The sequence below is a fragment of the Pleuronectes platessa genome, chromosome 8 (genome assembly GCF_947347685.1).
Source record: "Pleuronectes platessa chromosome 8, fPlePla1.1, whole genome shotgun sequence".
Classification (NCBI taxonomy): domain Eukaryota; kingdom Metazoa; phylum Chordata; class Actinopteri; order Pleuronectiformes; family Pleuronectidae; genus Pleuronectes; species Pleuronectes platessa.
Genome location: NC_070633.1, coordinates 27934910 through 27947246, shown reverse-complemented (window position 1 = coordinate 27947246; position 12337 = coordinate 27934910). Strand labels below are relative to the sequence as shown.

The following is a 12337-nucleotide window of genomic DNA, read 5'->3' as shown; positions in this document are numbered from 1 at the left end:
CTCTGTTTTCATCTGTTTCTGTGTTTGACTTCACGTCTCTTCATCTCTTCTCTCCGTCTCAGAAGGAAAACTAAATCGAATCCTCAGTAAAACAGTTTTGGGGAAACAACTTTATATCCTAAAGTAAAACATAAAGAATCATCCACTGCCTTCATCTGTCTGATCACATTGTCTTCACCCAGAAGGATCTTTGGGGAAATATTATTTATCTATTGTTTCTGCCTGTATTATAACTGAAATGTGATTTGCCCAAAGTGAAACCCGACTGGAGCCTCCTGTCTCGTGTCCACAGAGACACAGTGGACAAGTTCTTATTGCACTAAAGGAAAATGAGAAATGATGCAGATCACTGATCTAACTGGGAAAGGAGAAATACCAGCAGGCGGCAGGTTTCTGATAAAAGCTTGTGGGTTTCATTTGCTTCTTACAAATCACAGAGATTGTATCTGCTGCAGCTTCACCTTTGTTTTCATCTCCACCTTCCAAAGAAGGGAACTCGTTTCCTCCGACTCACAGAGACTCATGAGAATAATATGACTGTAAAGCCTCTGTGAGCTTATCAGCTGCTACTCTGAGAAAATAAGAATTCACGCCGGCAGACGTCCTCTTCTCTGGGACATGATGCAGAACCTCCCTGATACCAATATTCTGTCTTTTGTACTCTGCCTATACCTGATCATATAAGAACCAATCAGTGATGACCTCAAACGAACATGTGACCACAAACGGTCAACATGTCCAGAGTTGTGGTTCGAGTCGGACTGAGAGGACAGCTGTAAATAGTTTCTGGAAAAGGCTTAATTTGCTGTTTATTTCTTATTTAATAATAAGAACCTGACATTACAGATTTCAGATGCATGACGCCCAATTCGATTCCACTTGATTCGGGTTTAAAGTGCAGAGTCCAAGTGGGAATCGAACCTGCAGCCGCTACAGACGACCTGTGGCTCATCACCCGGAGCTGGAGCTCAAACCAGATGTTTAACCAGTCGTCTGTTTTCTGACGTTTGTTTTTAAAATGAATAAACATCATGAAAAGATCAAAACCAACCAAGAGCAGGTTAATTAGATTTTCTTTAAAGGTATAAATGCTCATTGGTTTCTGTGGTGTGTGTTGGATGGAGGGTTGGTTCAGGACAGGAGGTGATTGGTCAGTTCGACCTGATCGCTTCACTGAAATGTCACTTTGGCTTCTCTGGGATTTAAAAAGGTTTCTTCAGTATCTTCACTGGTCACTTGGACCTGATGTCATCATGTTTCTGACATTTAACAGTAAGTCTCAGCTGTGGAGGAGATTTCTAAAATCTTTTTTAATTGCAGAAACACAGACTGTGTCATTTTTTATCTTAAAATTCTGTTTGGTTTTTTATCAAATTTAGTTTTGCAGGTTTTTACAAAAAACAGGTTAATTGAAGTTTTCCTTCATGTTCGATACCAACATGAATATATTTGGGTTTGAACGGCTTGAATGAAACAATATAAATCCATCATTTTAAGATGTGGAAAATCATTAAAACTTTTCACTACTTTCTGACATTTCTCCTATTTCTCATTTTCTCAATATCATGGTAATTATGTATTAACATAATATTAATTTCAGTTTTAATATATATATTTTTTTTTTTCCTGAGTACAGCCCTGTGACATGAGGGACAGTGTTTCTTGTTGCACCTTCCTGTCAGTTTGTGCGTTGAGTTCATTTTGTATAAATTGAGGTGAAAGTTGTGTTACTGGTGTTTTCACCTCCGGCAGCGTCCTCCTGGCAGACGCCTCCGTTCAGACACGGGTTGACGTGGCAGGCTCCGGCTCGGCTGCAGCACTGGTGAACTCCGAACACCCTCCGGCTCCCGGGACCCGTCCACTCCCCCCCGTCGCCCGCTCTGATCGGATCCCCGTTCAGCTCCAGGTCCTCCAGGCAGCCGCTGAAGTTAGGCAGGTGCCCGTGGACCTCGGGGGGGGAGCCCTGTGAAGACGAGGCGAACAGCAAAGCACCCTGGGAGCGCATCATCCGGCACGGCTCGGCCAGGGCGCTGGAGGCCGGGTGCTGCTGGTCCAGGGTCAGCCTCAGGGCGGTGGAGTTGACCTCCAGCAGGACGCTGTGCCACCGGCCGTCCGACAGGGGAGCAGACCTGAGGAGCAGCGAACCGGGGGGGGCGTCTCCACAGCTGAACCTGAAGAGCAGCTCCCCGCTGGTCAGCTGAGGACAGACACACAGGTTCATTAACACAACAAGATAAGAAGCAGGAGTTATTGTTTAGCAGAAGAAACGAGAAGTTACGGTTTAATGAAAGAACCTTGAAAGAGTCGGGATCTTAAGTCAAGTGGGATAAGATCAGTGAACTCTTATCAGCTGTGAAGATTAATCCCAGACTCTTAACCTCAGGTAAACTGCAGAGTTAAATCGTTCTCTTGTTTTTAATCACAAAGAACTTTAAGAGTAACAGGACCTGAGAGAAAGTTTGTCACAGTGAAATGTTGTTTGTTAATTTCTCTTGATCTGAGAAACATTGTTTGTCTCTAAAATGTATAAATTATACATAATCGACTTGATAAATTCTGATTTAAAACTTCAAATGCTGCTGAAGTAAACTTTAGATCCATGTTGTGACTTAAATCAGCGTCTGAGGCCCGAAAAACTAAAATCTAATTATTACTAAACAACTAAATCAGCGTCTCCAGTGACTCATCACATTCGAGCTGTTCTGTCTGTGGAGGGTGAAGACGCTCAGAAGACAAACACTGCTGTTGACAAGTCGTTTGTGTTACTCGCTGGCAACCTTCTGTGTTGCTGATGTTTCCCGTGTACAACACCACACAGATCACACACACACACACACAGACACACACACTGAGCTTTTCATCAACATCAGCGGAAGCCTCTTAACGTTTCTGCTCGCTCAGCGATCTCTCAAACTAACAAGCCAGCAGCTTTTTATCTATTCATGTTTTCTGGATGTATCATAAGAGCCCTTATATCTTCCCTATTAAATAAACCCATGCAGTGTGTGTTTTGCAAATTGTGAAGCATCAGCCCATTGGACGCCGAAGGCCGCGATGCATTATTGATGGCGATCTGCTCGACTGGCGCCTCTTGAACATGAAGCTCTTGTTTTGTTTTTCCTTCCCGGAGTTTTTCTGTTGTTGTTCGTGAAGAGACTCCTCAACGCTCAGGCTGATTCTCTCTCTGCTCCTACCAGAGGCTCGCTCTGAACAAACCAACAGGAGTGATTCAGTTATGAGGGTCGACCTGCAGAGTCCTTCACGTGGATCAATGACAGCAGCTCTGGCTCTGGATCTTATCAGGGGAGGACGCTGAAGCTCTGGCAGAGGAACGAGTGAGAACCTGGAGACGTGTGAGGCGCCTGTCGCTTGTCTCTTCATCCATTTTACATGAATCTGTGTCGTGTGGTGGATATGTGATGAGAGATTCCCCCTCTGATAAACTCAGGCTTGTTTTATCAGCTCAGCGCATGTAGCACGAGCACAGTGTCAAGTCCAAGTCCACAGGGATGAAGCTCCACGACTTCAGTGCCTCGCGATTCCATAAATCAACGACTCAGAGAGGAGACTCAGGCACTGAGAGCTTCCTGTGGGGAGCGTCAACGAGTTCAACAACGACTGCTGCACACGTGTGTACTCAGCCTGGATGTGATGCACACACACACAGACACACACACACACACACACACACATACACACACACAGAGGTGTGATAGTGAGTGGAGCGTGCTCACTTTGATTTGTACATAATAAATCAACACGGGAACAGCTTCACCATCCACGTCCACATGTACATGCACACGCGTGTAACAGTGGAATCAAGGCTGAGGGAATATGCATGAACATGCTCTGGTTCATTAGAGGAGATTCGGTACAGTGGAGGTTAATGATGAGCAGGAACAGACCCTCCTTCAGTTATCAGACCAGGTTCCTGGAGGAGGATTTATAGAGTAATAACATAATTTTATAATTTTACACTATAAGTTGAATTTAAAAGGTTTTTAAAGATCATTTGGACGTCTCAGCTGAACTCTAATATTTACTTTTATTTATTTTTATTAAGTTAATAAGATCAGGGGACCAGGTATATAAGAACCCTGCCTCCTCCATGTTAGTGGGAGTGTCCCTGTCACATGACGCAGGAGACCTTTCATCACGGCAGCCAGATGAATCTTTCTCTTCCCTCCACGACTCCAGAAGAAACGTGTCAATTCATCTCAAAGCCTCCGAGTTCACTTCTCAAATCAAAGGAGCGGTGATGAGCTGATCCAGATGTGGACCCCCGGCTACAGGATCCAGAGGTGGAGCTTAATCCCAGCTCTGATGTTCATTGAGGTGTTGAGGTCAAACACAAAGGTCATCACTGTCCTCCTGAGGTCGACCCCTCACCTGAACAACCAGACATGTTCTAGTTGTTGTGAGCGGATAATCTGCTGTGTTCTTCAAACCTGAAAGACTAAATTGGTCAAATATCAAATATTTCAGAGAACGTGAAGCTTGAACTGAAAACACGACAGCCGGCTCAGAGCAGCAGACATCATATTGACATTTGAGAAGCTCTCAGTGGAGCAGCCGGTTGTGTTTATCAATCGGAGCTTGAAACGTGATGAGAGGCTTCACTCATCTCGGCTGCTGCTCCCTGGAGAGAACTCAAGTAGATTAAATCAGCTGCTCTCAGATTTTATCTTTGTGACGGTAAATTAACGTCAAACGACAACATTACACGAACACTGCTGGAAAATTAGGAGGAGATTTAATCTCTGCACAGCAGCGACACTCAGAGAGCAAAGTGAATGAGCTGCCGGCTCAGAGGAGAACACAACGATCACTCTTCCTGTGGATGAATGGAAACAATCGTTTCCCACATTTCCTTCAGTTGTAATTAAATTTCTTGACACAATGTTTTTCACTTTGTGTTTGTTCTCCAGAGACGTTGAGACATGTCCACAAAGGTTTTAGTCTCACGTGAGCAGGACGAACCGTTTGTTTTGGACCGGTGTTAAATAGAAGTTGCCTCACTGCAGAGAGATAACACACACACATACACCCAAACCCACACCCAAACACACACACCCACATCCACACCCACAACCACACCCAAACACACAAACACCCACACACAAGTTCTTTTTCATTTTATCTTTCCGAGCCGTTGTGACATTTCCATCTAACAGACGATGAGCGAGCTTCTTGTTTCACACTGACAAACAGAGCAGGTGATTTCTTTCCTGGTTCTTCCTTGGACCAAGTATAATTTTGAAAGCAACTGAAATGTGCACGCACCCAGTTAACAGAGCAGCCAACCTGTGGAGCCGCTACGCACTTTCATATTGAAGAAAAGAACCAGTAGACGCCAAGTTGTGGATAATAAATGGGGTTTTAAACCAGTTTTAGGCTCCTGTGCGTCTTAAGCGAGTCACATCAGAGAAGTTCTTGCAGAAAGTTGTTCCAACAAGTGTGTGAAAGTCTCCTGATCTGTTGAGCTGCCGCCTCAGAGACACTCACCTGCAGGAGCCCCCAGTCGTTGGAGCTGTTGGCCGACGCGATGAGGCCTCGATCCTGGAAGGTCTTGAACCTCAGCGACAGTTTGAACTCGTGGTTGTCCTCGTCCATCCTGTGCAGGTACTTCAGGTAAGATTTACCATCGAACCTCAGTGCTGTCTCTGAAACACAGGGACACGGAAAATGAAAAATATGCAGACAAAACACGCCCCTGCTGTTTTTTTATATCATTTGAAATCATATTTCTGTGTGTTTGGACCAAAACGTCACCTCAGGGTCACTGAGCTCAATCAAAAGATATAAATCATTCATCAATATGGAAAATCCATCAATACACAAACAAAACAACTAAAATATTCTTAGTTTTGAAGTTTCATTTTCAGCCTCTTTGTTTTTTCCACATTGACTTGTATTTATTTATCCAACACCTTTGGGATCTTTTGGGTTTATTTTTTTAATTTTTTCATCTTCAAAACATTCTGCTCAGCTTGATCTTAGTCAGACATGTTTGAAAAAGATATTTGAACATTTATAATAATGTTGAACTTTGTTGGAATATTTAATGTGTTTCAGATTTTATTCATGCTGCATTTTGACGGCACAAGCAGAAAGACGGGTTCGGCCTGATCGGTATTTTCAGTTTAATAAAGTAAAAGCAACTCTGCAATTGATAATTGGCACTGAAAACAAATGAGAGTAGAGTTTAAAGACTTGAAGTGATAAAAGATAAAATATCTCTGACACGATCCAGTCGAGTTTTTATAGATTCTTGTTACCTGAACTTCTGAAGGCACCAAATTCCCTTTTCAGATTCACACTCAAGGCCAAAAAACTTACAAAAGAAAAAGAAAAAGAAAAACAAAGCCGTGCAGGCGAGAGTTGTTTTTCCACTTTCACCTGAGGCCACATGAAGAAGATGAAACACGCTGTAAACTCAACGTAATGAGTTCACATCTGACAGAACAAAAACGAAAAGAGAGAGAGAAAGAGAAACGTGTATTCTTTTTCAAATAGTTTGATCTTTATAAGTGGAAAATCGCCAAGAGCTGAAAAACTAAAATGTCCAAAGGCATAAATAAAAACAGAGCAAGTGATCAGAGAAGAGTCTGAGCAGCCGAGCCGAGGGGAAGAGGGACTGAATGAAAGATGAGTGGATCCATGAATGGACGGATCGATGATGCTCCAGCAGCAGAAGGGAGCGGATTAGTGTTCAGACAAAACTTCTCCTGCTCGGTTCCTTCTCTGTTTTCTACTGGTTCCAATATGAAACTTTGATGAGGCCTGTGGGAAGCTTCAGTAACAACATGTTCCCAGTCTCTGTCGGGGGAAAACCACTGTGCCTGCAGCGGGATTTGAATTCACTAACTTTCTTTTTGACCTTGTCTTCCACAGCAGCTCTCCGGAGAAAAATCAAAAAACACTCAATGAAGTTTGTTACTGTCTTAAAAATCCTCAGATTAAAACCCCGGCTGGATTTTAATGTCTAACACATAAAATACATCTTAATAATCAAACTTTACATTGTTGAAAAGGTCACAGATTCAATAACCTTTAAATAAAATGTAATCACTTTTCTCATTTCTTCTCTCTTGTGTTCTTTGGTACTTTTGACTCACTCTTGCTATTTGTGAATACGGGCTATAACAACAAAAGTTGATTGATGATGGATTGACATATCTCAGTATGATAAGAACTATATAAAATGACAGAAAACATCTATGAGAAAGATTTATAGAATGGAACCTTTGAGTTCAAATCAAGTATTAAACCTATCAAACTTATTGTGTTGTTGTACGTTTACATAATGATGTTATTCGGTGATTTAAAGAATGAAAATAAATGTCTAAATCTGAGAATCTCACTCGACTCCTTATCTACAAAACGTCTTAAAACCAAAGACGTCAAAATATCCAGAGGAGCTTCCAGAGGAATCCAGACAAGCTGACACCTCAACGACCTTCATTCTGCTCTAATCCTCTCAGGAATGCCAACGAGCATCACGGAGCCCGATCCACTGAGGCGCCGCCGCCGCTCAGATGTTCTGTGGACTGTCACTGAAGCTAACGACGAACCCACATTCACACCAGACGGGTTCGATCCCCTCAGGTCAAAGCTGAGGGATCTACTGCAGCGGGATTAACAGGTAAAGAGAGGAGGGCTCTTTAATCTGAGTTAGTAATCTGAGGACAGTTAAAAAGGAGATTAGATCAAACTAGAGACGCAGCTTCACTGAGTTTTAGATTAGAAAGAGACGATGTGTTAAAATTCTAAACTGTCAAAACCAAACCTCATTAAAACACCAGAGTGCTATGGGTTTGAAATGTATTCACTCACGTACCGTTACAGGGGCAGACGCTCTCCCAGGCGTGGTGGGGGGTGATGTAACCGGCTCTGGCGGTGGTGAAATGGCCGAGCCGCTCTCCCGTCAGCCGGACGGCGTTCCTGCAGCCTCGCGGTGGACAGCCGGCGTCCAGGCAGCCGTTGTGACTCACCCGGGGGATGCTGAGGCCCAGAGAGTCCTCCATGTTTGATATGACTCCTGCACGAGGGAGAAGGTTTCAGGTTCAAACAGACGCTTCAAAGAAAATGTCCTCCATCATGTTCTCTTCATATCAAGCAGTGGTAATACATTAAGAACAGAACAGTGTGATCACCTGAGAGCCGGCTGGTCGGCAGACTCCGGACCAGTCCACTCGGCTGCCTCCAGATCAGCAGCAGCTCCAGCACCTGGGCGTCGGGCTGCTGCTGCAGGCTGGCCAGGTGGAGCTCCTGTCGGGGTAAACCCAGAGCCTGGCTCAGGCTGCGCTGGAGGCCTCTCCAGTGATCTCCCAGAAACTCCTCTGGTGACATCCTGTCCAGCTGCAGCGTGAGGCCGGAGTCCAGCGCCCTCTGGTCGGCCGCCCACACGTGAACTTTGACCCCGGTCCACACGCTGAACTTCCCGTCGGTCACGCTGACGTTGAGTGAATACGAGCTCTCCTCCAGGTTTTCATCCGCCCAGATCTTCCCATCGGCGAGGTCGACGGAGAACACGCCTCCGGGGGGGCTCTCTGACACCAGCTTGTAGGAGAGCACGTCCTCCAGGTCCTGGTCCGACGCGTGGAGCCGGCCGATGACCCGGTTGGCAAACAGGCCCCCGGAGGTGGTGATGAAGACCTCCAGAGGGACCACGGAGGGGGGGTACTTGCTCTGCTCGGTGACGTTGATGTTGACCACACAGATGGAGGAGAGGGGGGGGTGGCCGCTGTCCGTCACCTGCAGGGAGGAAACATGGAGACAAACCACAAAGTTCATTCAGACCATTTCAGCTCCTAACATTTTGTTTTTGCAGAAAAACATGTGTTGGATTTTCAAAACAAACATCTTCTCTTCTTGCTGTTCACGGGACAGTTTAACAGTTTCAGGCGTCTGAGAAGGAACCAGATGAACGAGTCAAACATCTGATCAGAGAACAGTTCTTATTACAGATCACACGTCCTCTCGCCTGCTGAACCGTGTTGTGGAGTTAAACACTGACCGGAGGGGAAGTCGGGCAGAGAAACACATTTTTAAAACATTGATAAGATGAAAACATGCAGTTATTTTCCCAAACAGCATCAATAAGCTGTGTTTAAACCCCAGATCACATTAAGACAGACCAATGGAAATCCACTGACATGCATTCTGCAGCTGTACTCAGAAATGCTTTCAGTTCTTCAGACGCCTCGACCACTGCGACCTGATAATAACCTTTTCTCAGAGAAACATGTCGTTAAACTCTGGATGAACTCCTTCTCACGATATTAACAGTTCAGATGTGTATTCACAGGGACACACGTTCCTGTCTTTGTTGCACAAGTTGATATTCATGAGCCCTGAAGGACAACACTGTCCACTTAACTGGGATCTAACACTGAGCTGGCTTGACTCCACATCCAGGGAACGATGAAGAAGAGGAACGTGCAGGCGACTCTCCAGTGGATTGATAAACGACTCATATAAAAACGACTTTAACAACCTGATGCCACGAGGGGCGAGCCGCAGAGCATCACAGGTTTACTGCTGCACCAGGATTTCAAATGAGCACTTTGGTTTTTCACAGTGAGCCAATTTATGAGATCTTCATTTTTATATATACAGATATGACAACAGCCCCACGTAGGATAGAGGATGAGACAACAGAGTAAGAGGTGGATGTAAAGTGGAGAACAGGAAACAGTTCTCTCAGCCTCCTCACCTGTATCTTGAGCTGATGTCGGGGTTTGACCTTCTTCCTGAGCGGTGCCGACAGCGACAGCAGGCCGCCCTGGTCCACGTGGAAGCGGCGATCCTCGTTCCCGCTCACGATGTGGTAGGAGAGGGGGGGGCCGTTCCTCGGAGTGTCCCTGTCCGTCACCACGAGCTGCAGGACGCTGCTGCCGACCGCCTCGCCCTCCTGGAGGAGACGAGGAGCAAAGGGCAGTTAAAGCTTCTCTTCAGGTTCTCTGTTATCACCGCCATTTTACTCTTTGAGGGAATGTTTAAACAGCAGCAGACAGTGGAGACAGAGGGAAACATGGGGAGTTGTACTGTGAAGTGACCTCACGGGGGCAGAATGGATAAAGTGAAGATAACCAGAGGATCGGAGCCTGAGCTGAAGCTGAGTCGATAAATAAATAGGAATCTAACTCTCTGTGTTGGTGCTTGGTGTTTCTCTGTCTTTCAAACTTCATAGGATTGTGAATACGTCTCCTCTGTGTGCGGCACGGTGGTGCAGTTGTAAGTGCAATTGTTGCAGCGAGATAGTTCAGGGTTCGAGTCCCATGTCCTGCAGCCTGAGCCTTCAGGAAGTTTGCATATTCTCCTTGTGTTCACTAACTGTTCAAACACCTGCAGGGGAAGTTAATTGGGGGCTTAAAAATTGCCTGAAGATGTGAATGTTTTCAAAATTCCATAAATTCCACACGTGTGGGCTCTTATCCCTAAAAGCTCTGTAGTGTGAATCTGAGCTGTGAGCATCAGGACTGAGGAGCAGAGCTGCTGCTTCACACCCTCCGGTCCAGATCTGTCTAACAATGTTAGTTCTGCCTCCCCCGACAGAAACATCTGACAGATGCAGAGCAGCATGAGAACAAACACGAATCTGATTAAACTCTGGATCGGTCCACGTGTTGGTGTCTGTCCTGCAGGAGACAAGACAAACTCCAGGCAGCGTTTTCCTGGATCACAGGAATCACCACAGATTTATCACTGAGCTGCAGCCCAGAGGACTTCCACACACATAGTGGAGTAAGGGTCCATCTGCTGCTCTCAGTGAAATACGACCACAGCCTCAGACAAACACTGCTCTGCAACAGATGTCCTCGTCGTAAAGAGAGGGACAGGAAGACAAACAAAGGGACGTGACATCAACAGGAGAGAGGACGTTCTGCAGCACCTGCAAAGTGACAACTCACTTTCCCCTGTTTCAGCAAACATCCATCTGCTTAATGCAATCACTGCTCTTTCTTCATCGGGCCGAGCTGGCGGGGGGGGGGGGGGGACATCAGCAGATGGGACGACATCACAGAGTTTGGACTCAGAACCACACGGAGGCGACGCTCTGGCTCTGGAACAATTCTGTGACTGGACATGAGTTTGAATCCTGACAGAGCGACGGCCAGAGACAACTTGATGCTCTGTGATGAACACCGGGTGTCAGAGCGACCTCATCCAGAGGTGGTGAACACACACACATTCTGTACTCAAGCAGAAGTACAGATACTTGTGTTCAAAGTGAAGTATTCAAGTACTTCAAGTACAAGTGCAGGCTCTGAAATGTACTATTCTGAAGGTCTTTTATTGTCTGTCTGTGCAAATCGATCTGAGACTCATGTCACATTAATAAAGGTCAAAGTCTCTTTCACTTTAACCACTTTGACTTCATATCAAATAAAAAAACTATAAATAAAAAACAAAGCAAGAAAAGATTTCTAAACTTGAATAATACAATATATTGAATGATGTATTCTTCATTTGAACAAGTTCAGGGTCGGAGGTTTGTCGCTCTGCTTCGTTCAGTTGTGTTTAGGGCATGAACACACACACACACGCAGACACACACTAACACACACACACACACACAAGTTTGAAGTTCAGTAACCTCGCTCTAGGTGTTGGACTCTTTAATGAGCTCCTCACCTCCAGATCAGCCTCTTTCCACCAGGGAGCAGCCGCAGAGTGAGAGTCATGACGGGACTGAGAGATGGAAACGACTGATCTGAGTGATTCCTCTTTAATTATCTGGAGTAATTAGTTCATCAGTCTTCATTAGCAGCTCATTACACAGTCAGGAGCGGAGCAGGTGGAGGTTCACAGCCTTGATTCAGTTTGACACGACTCAGAGCTGTCATTTGTCTTTTTCTGCTCATATTAACAAAACACACCGAGTCTAAGCGAGTCCCCATCTTTGTGTTTTCTCATCCAGTTGTCAAATATCACACATGAATGAGACCGCTGCCCCCCCCCTGCAGGTTATTTGAGCTGAGGAAACAGGAAGTTCTTCTCTGGGCTGACGTGTATTTTACATATCACTTGTTGACGTTTTGTTCATGAGAGGTTTTGCGTGAGGTCGGCGGTTTTCTTCCACTGCAGGGCGGGGGGGGGGGGGGGGGGGGGGTTCTTTTCTTTTTTCTTTTCCCATCTCAGCGCTCCGGGCCGCGGACGTGGTCGGTTTCTAAAGCGTTTTTTTTTCTTTTTCTCAACCACAACACGCTGCAATGAATCTGCCAGACTCGTCTACGGTGTCCCACAGGGGTCAGAGCAATTAATAAAACAGAGTTAAAGGCAGATAGCGTACTTCTAATCACCGGGAGCCGCACATCTGATTGATCTTAGG

At 45.5% G+C, this 12337-nt stretch overlaps 1 protein-coding gene across 1 annotated transcript in view; it reads right to left on the bottom strand.

Moving 5' to 3' along the window:
• Positions 1-12337, bottom strand: part of fat2 (FAT atypical cadherin 2) — a 69945-nt gene that overhangs the window by 8084 nt on the left and 49524 nt on the right. Inside the window, exons 20-24 of the mRNA XM_053428917.1 lie at positions 9719-9916; positions 8157-8757; positions 7841-8041; positions 5506-5663; positions 1744-2197 (exon numbers count right to left, since the gene is read on the bottom strand). Of these exons, the coding sequence (XP_053284892.1) occupies positions 1744-2197; positions 5506-5663; positions 7841-8041; positions 8157-8757; positions 9719-9916 (1612 nt within the window). The remainder of the gene's footprint in view (positions 1-1743; positions 2198-5505; positions 5664-7840; positions 8042-8156; positions 8758-9718; positions 9917-12337) is intronic.